The 12,203-nt window shown below is 40.0% G+C and overlaps 1 protein-coding gene and 1 non-coding gene across 5 annotated transcripts in view; both read left to right on the top strand.

Moving 5' to 3' along the window:
• Positions 1-12,203, top strand: part of CALD1 (caldesmon 1) — a 182,662-nt gene that overhangs the window by 133,056 nt on the left and 37,403 nt on the right. For all 4 annotated transcript variants that reach the window (XM_064574931.1, XM_064574930.1, XM_045864229.3 and 1 more), the window contains one exon: positions 9,054-9,200. In XM_064574931.1, the coding sequence (XP_064431001.1) occupies positions 9,054-9,200 (147 nt within the window). The remainder of the gene's footprint in view (positions 1-9,053; positions 9,201-12,203) is intronic.
• On the top strand, positions 2,595-2,701 carry LOC123836240 (U6 spliceosomal RNA). The gene has a single exon (XR_006788917.1). It is a non-coding gene; the product is annotated as a U6 spliceosomal RNA (small nuclear RNA).

Below are 12,203 nucleotides of genomic sequence, written 5' to 3'. Positions count from 1 at the left end.
GTATCTGGGGCACCTGGGTGGCTCAGTCGTTAAGCGGCTACCTTTGGCTTAGGTCATGATCTCAGGGTCCTGGGATCAAACCCTGCATCGGGCTCCCTGCTCAGCGGGAAGACTGCTTCTCCCTCTCCCACTCCCCCTGCTTGTGTTACCTCTCTCGCTGAGTCTCTCGCTGTCAAATAAATAAAATCTTAAAAAAAAAATGGTACCATTTGAATAGTTAGATATTAATCCCAGTCTCAAGAAATGTTTGGAAAACCCTGTGCATCTGTCCTTCTAAACTACAGCTGTTCATATAAGAATAGATGAATCTCGGAAATATAGTTTTATGAAAGAAACTAACCATAGAATACATACAGTATGATTACATAAAGTTTTAAGAAGGCAAAACTAAAAAATAAATTGTTGAGGCATGCATACCTTTGGAATAAAACTACAAAGAAAAGTAGAATAATTAAAATAACCCGAAATTTGGGCTAGAGGTTATTTGGAGGCATTTAAACACAGATCTGGATGTGATTGAAGAGGGCGCAAACGGGTCTCCAAGGTGCTGGTGCTGTTTGAGCTGGCTGTTTCATTATCTTTTAAAGCGGTCATGTATCATACATAGTATGCGCTCATTTACAGGTACAATATGTTATGCTAAACGTCTTTTTAATTTAAAATATTGATCCCAAACAATTAGAATCCATATTTTAAAACATTTCAAAACATTTCCTGTGGCTACCTGCATCGATTCAAAAATGAGTCTCTGAACTTGGGCGTCAGCTGAGCCTAGGGCAGGACCATCTGAGAACAGTGTGCCGGTCAGCCCTTCGTTACGGTACAAGCCGGAGTCCAAATCAGAACTCCCAGCGCCCCCAGGTCTCTTCTGACCACGCACGCACAGTCAGACCTGATCTAGCCGTTCGACAGGACATTGCGGTCCTCATGATGCTAGGAACCGGCTAGCCGCAGTAGCGTAGAGAGAGGCAGAGTGGAGAGGTGTGTGTCTTCTACTGTCTGATGCTGTTTTCTACTCTGCTGTGCCGCACGTGTTTCCCCACCGTAGTCTGCGGTTACAAAACTCGTGTGATTATGGAATGTCACTATTGTATGAGGCATGTGGAAGGCAGAGGGTGATAACTGGCAGCGATGACATGTATAAGAGCTCTGAAGGATGCCAGCACACAGTGTCTTACTATTGGGATCCAAAACTTATGGTTGCTGTGCAAACTGTAATAATTCTCAGAAGTGGGGGTGGGTGGGTGTAGATGGGGTAAGGGAAAGGGGAATAGATGAAATAGAACATAACCTCTCTTCCTGGGTAAATTTCAATTTTACAATGATAGTTAGCTTATTTTTACCTTCTTGCCCTACCAAAAAAAATATATATATATATCTATATATAATTATATAGATATATAAAATAAATAACATACAAATATATATAATAAATAAGAACAATATTTTTAAATATATATACTCTAAATCAAAGGAACTTTTCTTTCATTCTATCCTATTTAATTACTAACTGCCCACCAATTGACTATTAACTATTAACCCATTTCTAAACATACTCTGCCTTGAAAATTTTTTTTTATTTTCTTGGGTTTTTCTCCATTGTAATTTTTAATTCCTTTCTTTAAGGAATTCAAGGGGAAAACATTCAGAATTGCACTTTTTGTGCATTAAACAAAACCACAACATTTTGCAGACACCGCATATAAACAAAATCATATTTAAGACCCTGGAATGTTGCTATAAACTTCTTTTAACTTTCAAACATACAGTAAATCTCCGGGGCAAATATGAGTCATTTCAGTAGCTTGGATTTTCCCTCCTGATCACAGTATTGCCTGAGAGTTTGCTAAGAGCTTTGAGCAATTCACAGAGCTGATAGGATATGTTTAGAAATTCTGCTTGCATTTCATATTATGAAAGAAAGTCACCAGGGTTTTTGGTACATGGAAAAGAATAATGAAAGTATGTATGAGTTATTTTGCCCCATAATAGTTGATGAGTACATCTTTAACCCACATGAGGTTTTAACTCTTTAAGTTGGATCCCATATTAAGACCAAGGTTAAGATAATGACATAGAACCAAGAGTAAGGAAAATCAGAGAAAAGTAATTGACTAAGAAGTTGTTCTTTAAAAAAAATGAAGAAGTCATTATTGAGGCCTTCTCCTGAATCTAGCCTCTGTGAGGAGGGGAGAGCTGCAGAAAGCTGGGGACAGGATCATGTTTGTGGTTGAGTGTCTCAGTTACAACCTGCAATCTCCCCCTCAACCAACACCACCTTCTCTTGGACAACTCCTTATATGAAAGTGGAAATGGTGTGGGATGCAGGGAGGGGAGAGCCCATCTGAGAGTTTAGCGGACTATCTACCCGCCCACAAGTTATTGTGAATTTGCATCTGGTGAACTACTGGTAAGATTGTTTCTTTTGGGTGGCGAATTTATTCAATCTGTTAGAATTTTAGGGGCAGTATTCTCTTTTTAAAACATAGGAATGTGAAAAAAAAAAACATAGGAATGTGGCACAGGCAATTAAGGAAAGCAGAGAGACTTGGAAACTGATCTGCATGGGGACCTCTTTAAATCTTTAATAAACGGTGCTGGTTTCAGTAACACCTATACTAAAATTGCAGCGATACAGAGAAGATAAGCATGGCCCCTGCGCAAGGATGACACACAAATTCGTGAAGCATTCCATATTTTTTTTAAAAAAAGTCTAATAGGGGCGCCTGGGTGGCTCAGTTGGTTAAGTGTCTCCTTTGGCTCAGGTCATGGTCCCAGGGTCCTGGGATCGAGCCCCGCATCGGGCTCCCTGCTCTGCGTGAGGCCTGCTTCTCCCTCTCCCACTCCCCCTGCTTGTGTTCCCTCTCTCGCTGTCTCTCTCTCTCTATCAGATAAATAAATAAAATCTTTTAAAAAATGAATTAATTAAAATAAAAATAAATAAAATAAAAACTCTTTAATAAATAAGGCTCATTTTAGTGCCTCTGTGGCTTTCCTCACTTAACCTGTGGGTTTGCGTGTGTGTCTGTGTGTGCGTGTGCTTACCAAGCACGAGGAATGTTGAAAAACAAAAGACTTAGAAGGTGACAATTCACAGTCTGTTCAGTGGTACTCTTGTCATCTGTTGCTGTACACCCGTGGTTCTCTAATGGTGAAGATACTGGAAGAGATTCCCAGATTCATATCCACACCAAATACTTTCTGGAGTCTGATAAATAACTGTTTCAGGTATGAAAGACTATTCTTCAAATATATATAAATGCAGTGATTTATAAGACAGATTCCCTTTTATGTATTGTTGAATTTATAGACACTTTATAAAACACTTTATTAGTAAATAACAAAAATATAAGCAATTGTCATGATATTCTAATGTTTCATGATATTTTATTTTTTTTAACTTTTTAAAAAATCTAATAGAGAAAGCACAAGTGGGATGGGCAGAGGGAGACAGAATCTCAAGCAGACTCCACACTGAGCACAGAGCCTGACATGGGGCTCGACCTCACGACCCTGAGATCATGACCTGAGCCTAAACCAAGAGTCGGACGCTTAACCGACTGAGCCACCCAGGTGCCCCTCTTGATATTTTAAAAGGACCCACCTCCTTAAAATAGTAGGTACCACTACTGTACAAGATATAGAAGATTAAATATTTTCTCTGGTTCTGTCAGTTAGCAGTGGGCTGTCTTAATGTATGTTGATCTGACTTGGTTATTTGAAGTGACAGAGCATGGGGAATTCTCACTTCAAGCCACCTGGAATGACTACTGTGAAGGGTGATGTGACAGAATCTTTCAAATTTAAATGAACATATACTATTCCACTTCCCAGTATCTAACATATAAAAGGGGTGCACAAGAAGGCATTGCAGCACTGTATGCAACAGAGAAAAACTAGGAAAAACCCAAATGTCTTTCGATAGGAAAATGGTTAAATAAAGCGAGGGATCCTGTGCAGTAGATGATAAATTATGTCTTGGTGAACTTATTTAGAAAATCATCAAATATATTATTACATTTTTTTAAGTTGCAAAATAATTTGTATCATATATACCATGTATGTAAAAAAAAAAAAATAGCAAGATTGCAAATCCAAACTTGACTAATTACTTGGTTGTCCAGGTAATTTCTCAGAGTAGTACTGTGATTATCAACGTCCAGGTAATTTCTCAGAGTAGTACTGTGATTATCAACATAAAATAAGTAAATTTACACTCATTATAGACTCAACCATACTTCTTTTTTTATTCTCTCTAGGTCTTTAATGCTCCTAAACATGCAATAACATCAACTTCCTCCCCCTCCATAAAAAATGGTTATTGCTTTTCCTTATTTTATTTTTAAACCTGATTCCCCGATAAGAGATCTTGTTTGGTCAATAAAATACATTGCCAGCATTTTTGCTTGAAAATTTTGCTGGGATCTACTGTAGTCTCAAATCAGAAAGCAGCAAAATGGAAGGAAAAAAAAGACAAAATGAAAGGCAATAGGGCATTATTCTTCAGGCTATGGGGAACACGGTGAAAACAAAACAAAACAAAACAGCCTATACTATAGGTGAAATTATAGGAATTTTGCCAGTGTTGTGCAAGTCTTGAGAAATATTTGATGGGGAAAGTGGGGTGAGGGGTATACTGGGGCAAGATGACTAGCGCCTTGCTCCAGTGTCTTTTACTATGGGAGCTTCGCCACTTCGCCTGTCTCTCATCTAGCATACTTTCAGACCCCAGCCCGTCCAAATGTAGACACTGATTCCTCAGTGACTTCCTTATTTGCCATGTCTGCAGTACTTTATTTATTTGAACTCTCTGTCTAAATGGCACAGCATGTAACATGATTATATTGTTACTTGAATATACTGAGGGTGTAGAGCTCTAGTGGTAAAAACTTAAAACGTCTTTGGTGTAAAAGCCACAGCATTCCAAGAAAGTTTTCCCATTGCATAGTTCTGTTTTCTCTTATAACACCAGAGCCTTTAAGCTGCTGGTTCTGGGAATGAAAGAAAAACCAGTCCTCTCTCCTTTTTTCATACCACTGACACAATCAAATAACATCATGTAATTTTTATGGACTTTTGAGATTTTTTAACACTTATTCTGTCACACACACACACACCCCCTTCCAAATATTTGATGAGCCATTTTGCTACCATCAGCATTGGCCTTCCTGCAGTAAGATTGATCATATCTTTCACCAGGTATTCTCCAAGAGATGAGCGAAGGTAGTTAGCAGAAACAAAGCATAGTACTCCATAATAAACCTGCTTACACCCAGCATGGGTGGGAAAATCATGGATTCTGGCCAATCAAAAATGTTATTTAATAGAGGTGCCTTACCTATCATTTGTGAGTTACCAGTTCTTAGAAGAATAGATGGCAGTAAAGTGGTTAAATCTCTAATAAACATAGTTTAATCATTCTCAGATGATTCTGAGGGACTTGGAGTCCTGCTCTGCCCCAAGTCTCCTGGGAGCAGTAGCAGACTACCCCTGGGCTGCTTACTGCTGGCATTTGCTGAAGGTTCCCGGAAGGAACAAAGGGACTGGTACACTTTTATTACAATCTGGTGGGCGGTTAGGTATGATTTTTACTAGTCAGCCGCATTTCAAATATGTTTGAATCCAGTGTGCAGAGAATTAGAAATGTTAACATTTTGTTTTTACCTGAGTTTAAAGCAGAGGTTGTGCTAACATTTGATATATTATGGATGCTGTGTACTCACCTGTTCTTTGGACAAATTCTGCTTGTGGTGAAATTAGCACTCATTTACATTGCTGGTGTTGTATACCTTTCTGAAGGGCCATTTGCCAATGTGTGTCAGAAGCCTTTTAGGTGAGGATACTCTTAAACTCAGAAATGCTGACTTCTGAGAATTTTTCCTAGATAAATAGTTGAACACATGATAAAAGTATATCTATAATGATGCCCTTTGCAGCCTCACTTATAAGAACATAAAGTTGAAAAAATCTTAACTGTCTATCTACAGAAAATAGGTTACATTATAGTACATCCATATAATTACTATGTAGATCTATACACAGAATACTGTGTTGCTGTTGAAAATTAGATTTTGCTAATGTGTTAAAAATAGTCATAAATAAAGTGTTTAGGAAATGATACGTATAACACAGTCCCAGTTGGTTAAAAACAAAAGTATCTGTGCATGCATAACAAGATGTCTGGTAAAATATATCAGATGTTAGTCTTGTCCATATCTGAGTGGTATGATTAGGGAGCTGATTTTCACTTTCTCTTTTACGCATCTGGTAATGTCTGGTTTAAGCAAATAAGAAATGTATGTTACTTTCAGAATCAGAAAAAATTAAACGATTGAGTTGTTTTTCGTTTTGAAAGAAAAGTAATAAGCTTGTGGGAGTTGCGTGAAGGGTAAGCTGCTGTGGGTGAGGCCGAAAAGCTGAGCAACTTACGGGGCTCATGGAGGAGTCTCAGAGTCGAAGAATTTCCACACATACCAAGTCATTTGGCAGGGACAGAATTTCACTTGTAAAAGTCAAGTGGTATGTGAATGAGCCAGCAACTGGGCATGTTGTGATTCAAAATACCAGGAAAGTATTTTGGCTCCTTGTTTGTTTTGAACTTTGAAAACAACTTTAATATGTTTCTTTATTAGTAGTAATAAAAGCTTCTTAAAAATCTAGCTCTAATAACTGTGTATCCTAGGCAAGGAGCTACCAATGAAGAATACCAAACAAGAAGAGTTAGAAGAGACAGAGGAGCGGAGTGGTCTGGTTGTCAGGCCACCCCTCTGAGGAGAAATCCAAGATGAAGGAAGGTTGAGTGTGACCTGGCCTAGATAGATGGCAGATCTAGTTGGGTAGGTGGGAGGTTGAAGGCAGTAACTTCTCAAATTGTATAGTGGGCAGTTGAGGGTTTCACGTGAGATTCCATTTAGGGGAAGGCAGGGGAGTTGTTTTTAGCATAGGATGTCCAAGATGGAGCTTTTAGGTCTCTTGCTTGTTTTGGTAAAGAAAGGCCCCCAAGTAGTAGCCAAGACCTCACAGCTGATCCAGAGATGTAGAAGAACGAATTAAGCCTTTCTGTTTGATTAGCTTGGGAAGCAGTCATTAAGGACTCATTCTCCCTGCTGTGGTTAAAGCTGTCTACTGAGAAATAAGCCAAAGGAATATTAGGCCAAGAATCTGAAGACTAAAGCCAAACCACTGGGAAGGGCTTTTGACTGCAAACTACAATGTGATTGAATTAGAAAGGAACATTTGATTCATGTCATGCTGTCACCTCAAATTCAACAAGTCTAAAATTGAACTCATCTTTCCTCACAAAGCCGCTCCTCAACTGAACTTTGCTAATAACAACAAGATATTGCACTGTAAAATGCCTTACCATAACATATCTGGGATTTCATTTGATTGTCCCACACTTACAGGCAAGGGACTTTAACTCAGGTTAAAAGGCTGGGCTGCCAGCTAGTAAGAGAGCAGTTCTAGAAACCAGGTTTACTGAGTCCTAACCTAGTCCTCCTTTAATGACATCACACCATCCTTCTCTCCATATCTGTAGAAATAAACCAGTGAGTTTCACAGAATCACTATGATATTTTATTTATATTGGCAGTTGAGTATTGCCCACTAGCAGATTTTAGTAAGTATGAAGTCAGATTTTCTAAAGCAACAAAGAGCAAACCAACAACCTTTGGAATTGTTAATCTTGTTTTTCATAGGTGAAAAACATTCATAGCATTCGTATTCTTGAAGTCAAAGATAGAAACAGATGAAATAAAGTGCCAGATCTAAGCCTGAAGATGTCTCATTTGTAATCTAACATAAGCAGACCATCATCAGTTATAGTGGGTTCCTATTGTTGGTACAAAGTATATGGTTCTGCTGTTTTATTTTCTTTCCTTTGTAAATTATTTTAGGTTTGTCATTATATAAGAATTATAAGCATGAAATGTTCATATGTCTGGATTTCTATTTGTAGATGTGTAAGTAACACCATAAGAAAAGCACTTTAACTCCCCAATGTAAAAAGCAGCCCACTGCGCAATGCAGCTCCATCCCAACCCATGGCCCCATCCGGCCAGCTTGGCCCCAGGCCGGCCAGCCTAGCCATGCCTCCTTGGCACTCTGTATCTCCGTATGCATTTCTCCTTCACAAGGAACCAGGGTAACCATGCAGGTCATTTTCTCTTGAGTTTGGACATCTGTAGTCCCCCAGCTCCAAGTCTTTATTTGGGAATAAGTATTAATTGAAATGTATGTAATGTAGTGACAGTGATTGTATAATTTTCCTAAAGAGGTATTTGCTTCAGACAAACTACAAAAGCTGAATAACACATATGTGTGCAGAGCCTCTGTGCCTCCTCTCCCTACCTCAGCTGTTGGGTTTCTATCTATGTATACACCTGGGGGCTACCATGATGGGCCCAACATGTGGGTGGTAGAATCCTAACACATGTTTTTTAGAGCAAAGGAGGGGGCTTTACAGGGAGCCACACTGACTTGGAAGCCCTCCTATCAGTTGTCAATAACACCTTCCCTCTCCAGTGGAAAGGAACTGAAAGGAAAAAATAAAATCCAAGCCAAGAGCGTATCCTACTCTCCATTTTAAGTAGCAGTTTGGGCTTATTAATGCCAAAATCCTGGCTTGATAACTTGATTCTTTTTTGTCCTTTGTGACAGTGTACACAAATAATCTATACGACATGCTGAATCTTTTAAATAAGTGTTTTGATTATTTTTTGATTCAGTGCTTTGGATTTCTGCTTCTAAATCTTATTAACATGCTAATAAGCAGCTTAGTAAAGAAATCTGTACTAACCCACAGCCTGCTTTTGTGCATTTTTTTTTTTTAGGTTAAGCTATTATTTGATCATTGTAAATTGTCCCGTGTAGCTATTAGACTCATGCTTTTCAGATACTTAAAAGTTTGCAAACTATTCAGAGCAAGTCTCTACGCAATGGAACAATCCATTTAGAACTGTCTGGTTCAGTCGGTGGTTGAGCTCAGGAAAGAACCTGGTGAAGATCGTTGGCAGCTGGTAGCTCAAGAGGTTGTCTTTGTGATGTCGCAGGATCGCCTACCAGAGGAACGATGACGATGAGGAAGAGGCCGCCCGCGAACGGCGCCGCCGCGCCCGGCAGGAGAGGCTGCGGCAGAAGCAGGAGGAAGAATCCCTGGGGCAGGTGACTGACCAGGTGGAGGTGAATGCCCAGAACAGGTACTGTCCTTTTTGGAATGGAGAATTTCTAAGTCACTTCTTAGCCTGTCTGATGAATGGAATGTGTTGGGCAAAGCATTCCCTTCTCAGCCCGGCTCAACTCATTCTCAGTCTAACTTGTTCAGTCATTTTTGTGGTCATTATGGCACCTAAGCAGACTGGACAGTCAAACTGATTTAGGCATTCAGACACCACTACTCCTTTCTCTTCCCCTCTCCCATCCCCTACACACCCCCCAATTGAAGTGTTTTATTTTATAGTCTAGTAATCTTTTTATTTACTAACTATGATGGGTTACATCTTTAAATAAGGAAAGCTATTTACATTCATTCTTTAGGGGGTATTGTCATCTTTTTTTTTTTTTTTTTAAGATTTTATTTATTTATTTGACAGAGAGAGAGCACAAGGAGGCAGAATGGCAGGCAGAGGGAGAGGGAGAAGCAGGCTTCCCGCAGAGCAGGGAGCCCCATACGGGGCTTGATCCCAGGACCCCAGGATCATGACCTGAGCCAAAGGCAGCCGCTTAACCGACTGAGCCACCCAGGCGCCCCTATTGTCATCTATTTTGAACTGAAGATTTATTAGCTTAATAGTCCTCTGTGCCTCCCAGTAGCAAATAATAGTTCAATTTTTAAAGTAGACATAAATTGCAAATGCCTTATTTTTCCTGATCTACAGCCTCAATCAGTATTCTCTGATCACTACGATATTCAGCAAGGTACAGAATCTTGCTTAATGTAATGTAATTATTCAAACAAGCTTGAGAGTTTACTAGCACATTTTTTGCTATGCAGGCCTTGGTAGTGATCAGGACAGTTGAAAGCTCTTAATAGGTTCAGCTTCTTCAAAATGGGCTTTTATAAGTTCACACATATGAGGTCATATAGTTCATCATGCCACTTGGGAGTATATGTCATTTATATGCCCCAAGGTATAAAAAAGATGAGAATATTTGGGGGTGGGGATGGAGAAAAAAATTAATTTTTATTTACAATTATGGATTGAATAAATGTAATGCAACTACCACACAACATCTTGTGTATGGTTTTGGTTTTAGTCTATTTTATTTTGTGTGTGTTGGGAGGACATTGTTGATAGTTCCTTTAAGTCAATCTAACAAGAATATCTGAAGGAAAACAGTTCTGGCCTCTTTAACCTAAATATGAGTGGGTACACAGGTTTCTGAAAGCCTTGAAGATTCTGTCAGGTTGGATGAATTTAATAAGGAAATCTGTTGTTAGGTGGAGACGTAGAGACCTTGTTTCTTGGTAAGTAGCTTCTAATTAGGGAGGAAGTATGGCAAAGAGGTTGTGGGTACGTTCTGTTCTCTGGGGTTCATACTGGCTCTGAATTCCAACTTGACCTTTCCCTAACAGTGTTTCTTCAGTTAAATGGAAATGAAAATTGTACCTCTCTCTTAGGAATGTTGTTAAATTTAAATGAAATTATACTATATATGAAACCCATGGTGCCTTGCACATAATAAGCACCTACTTTTTTTTTTTTTTTTAAGATTTTATTTATTTAAGAGAGAGAGAGCATGAGAAGGGGGAGGGTCAGAGGGAGAAGCAGACTCCCCGCCGAGCAGGGAGGCCGATGCGGGACTCGATCCCGGGACTCCAGGATCATGACCTGAGCTGAAGGCAGTCGCTTAACCGACTGAGCCACCCAGGCGGCCAATAAGCACCTACTTTTAACTATGATCAGGAAAATGTTATCAGAGCCTTATAGAAGAGGCCTGCATATAGTCATTCACTGTCTTTTCTATTTTTGAGTTGAATGGGAAGGGAAAGAAGAAGTTTTCAAATGGCGTTCTGAGGCCTTTCCCGAATCTGGTTAGTAGCAGTGGCTTCAAAGGTACTAGTAGTATTCCTGCTTTTAAAATCTTGCATCTCCTTGGGTTTCTCTTCTTCTTTTTTTTTTTTTTTTTTTTAAAGATTTTATTTATTTATTTGACAGAGAGAGAGACAGCGAGAGCAGGAACACAAGCAGGGGGAGTGGGAGAGGGAGAATCAGGCTTCCCGTGGAGCAGGGAGCCCGATGCGGGGCTCAATCCCCACCCTGGGATCATGACCTGAGCGGAAGGCAGACGCTTAACGACTGAGCCACCCAGGCACCCTGGGTTTCTCTTCTTTTTTCACATTTATTAGTAGTAATTATTTCATTGTGTTGATTAATTCACGAATTCTTTTTCAGTAAAGCATATTCTTTTTTTTTTTTTTAAAGGTTTTATTTATTTGAGAGAGAAAGAGAGCACAAGGTGAGGGGGAGCAGAGGGAGAGAGGGAAGCAGACTCCCCGCTGAGCAGGGAGCCCGACACGGGGCTCGATCCCAGGACCCCGGGATCATGACCTGAGCCGAAGGCAGACGCTTAACCCACTGAGCCACCCAGGCACTCCTTCAATAAAGCATATTCCAATCTGAGAATATGTAATTTATCTCTGAAATATTAATTATCCACAAGAAGAATTAGTGTTCTTCATGGGGCTGAACAACCCTAAATGGTACTCAACTCTACTGACAATTGTTGTTATGATTTATAAGTAGGCAGAGAAAGATCCAGTAGAATCTGGTTTTTGTTGTTGTTTTTAGAGAAAGAGAAGAGCTTGTGTACATGTGAGTGGTGGTGGGGGAAGGCTGCAGAGGGAGAGAGAGAGAATCATAAGCAGGCTCCATGCTCAGCACAGAACCCAAAGCGGGGCTCTATGTTACAACCCTGAGATCATGACCTGAGCCAAAATCAAGAGTCGGACACTTAACCGAGCCTGCCACCCAGATGCCCCTATCTGTTGGTTTCTTAACTCAAGAGTTCTTTCATCTGGCTAACACTTTGGAATTTATGGTACCTTTTAAAAAGTATTTGAATTCGGGGCATCTGGGTGGCTCAGTCGTTAAGCATCTGCCTTCAGCTCAGGTCATGGTTCCAGGGTCCTGGGATCGAGTCCCACATTGGGCCCCCTGCTGGGCGGGAAGCCTGCTTCTCCCTCTCCCACTCCCCCTGCT

Source organism: Mirounga angustirostris, unplaced genomic scaffold, assembly GCF_029215605.1.
Source record: "Mirounga angustirostris isolate CCGP_5_RB_7025 unplaced genomic scaffold, mMirAng1.0.hap1 SCAF_12, whole genome shotgun sequence".
NCBI classification, from domain to species: Eukaryota; Metazoa; Chordata; class Mammalia; order Carnivora; family Phocidae; genus Mirounga; species Mirounga angustirostris.
The sequence above is the reverse complement of the archived record's forward strand: the minus strand, read 5'-3'. Positions and strand labels throughout refer to the sequence as shown.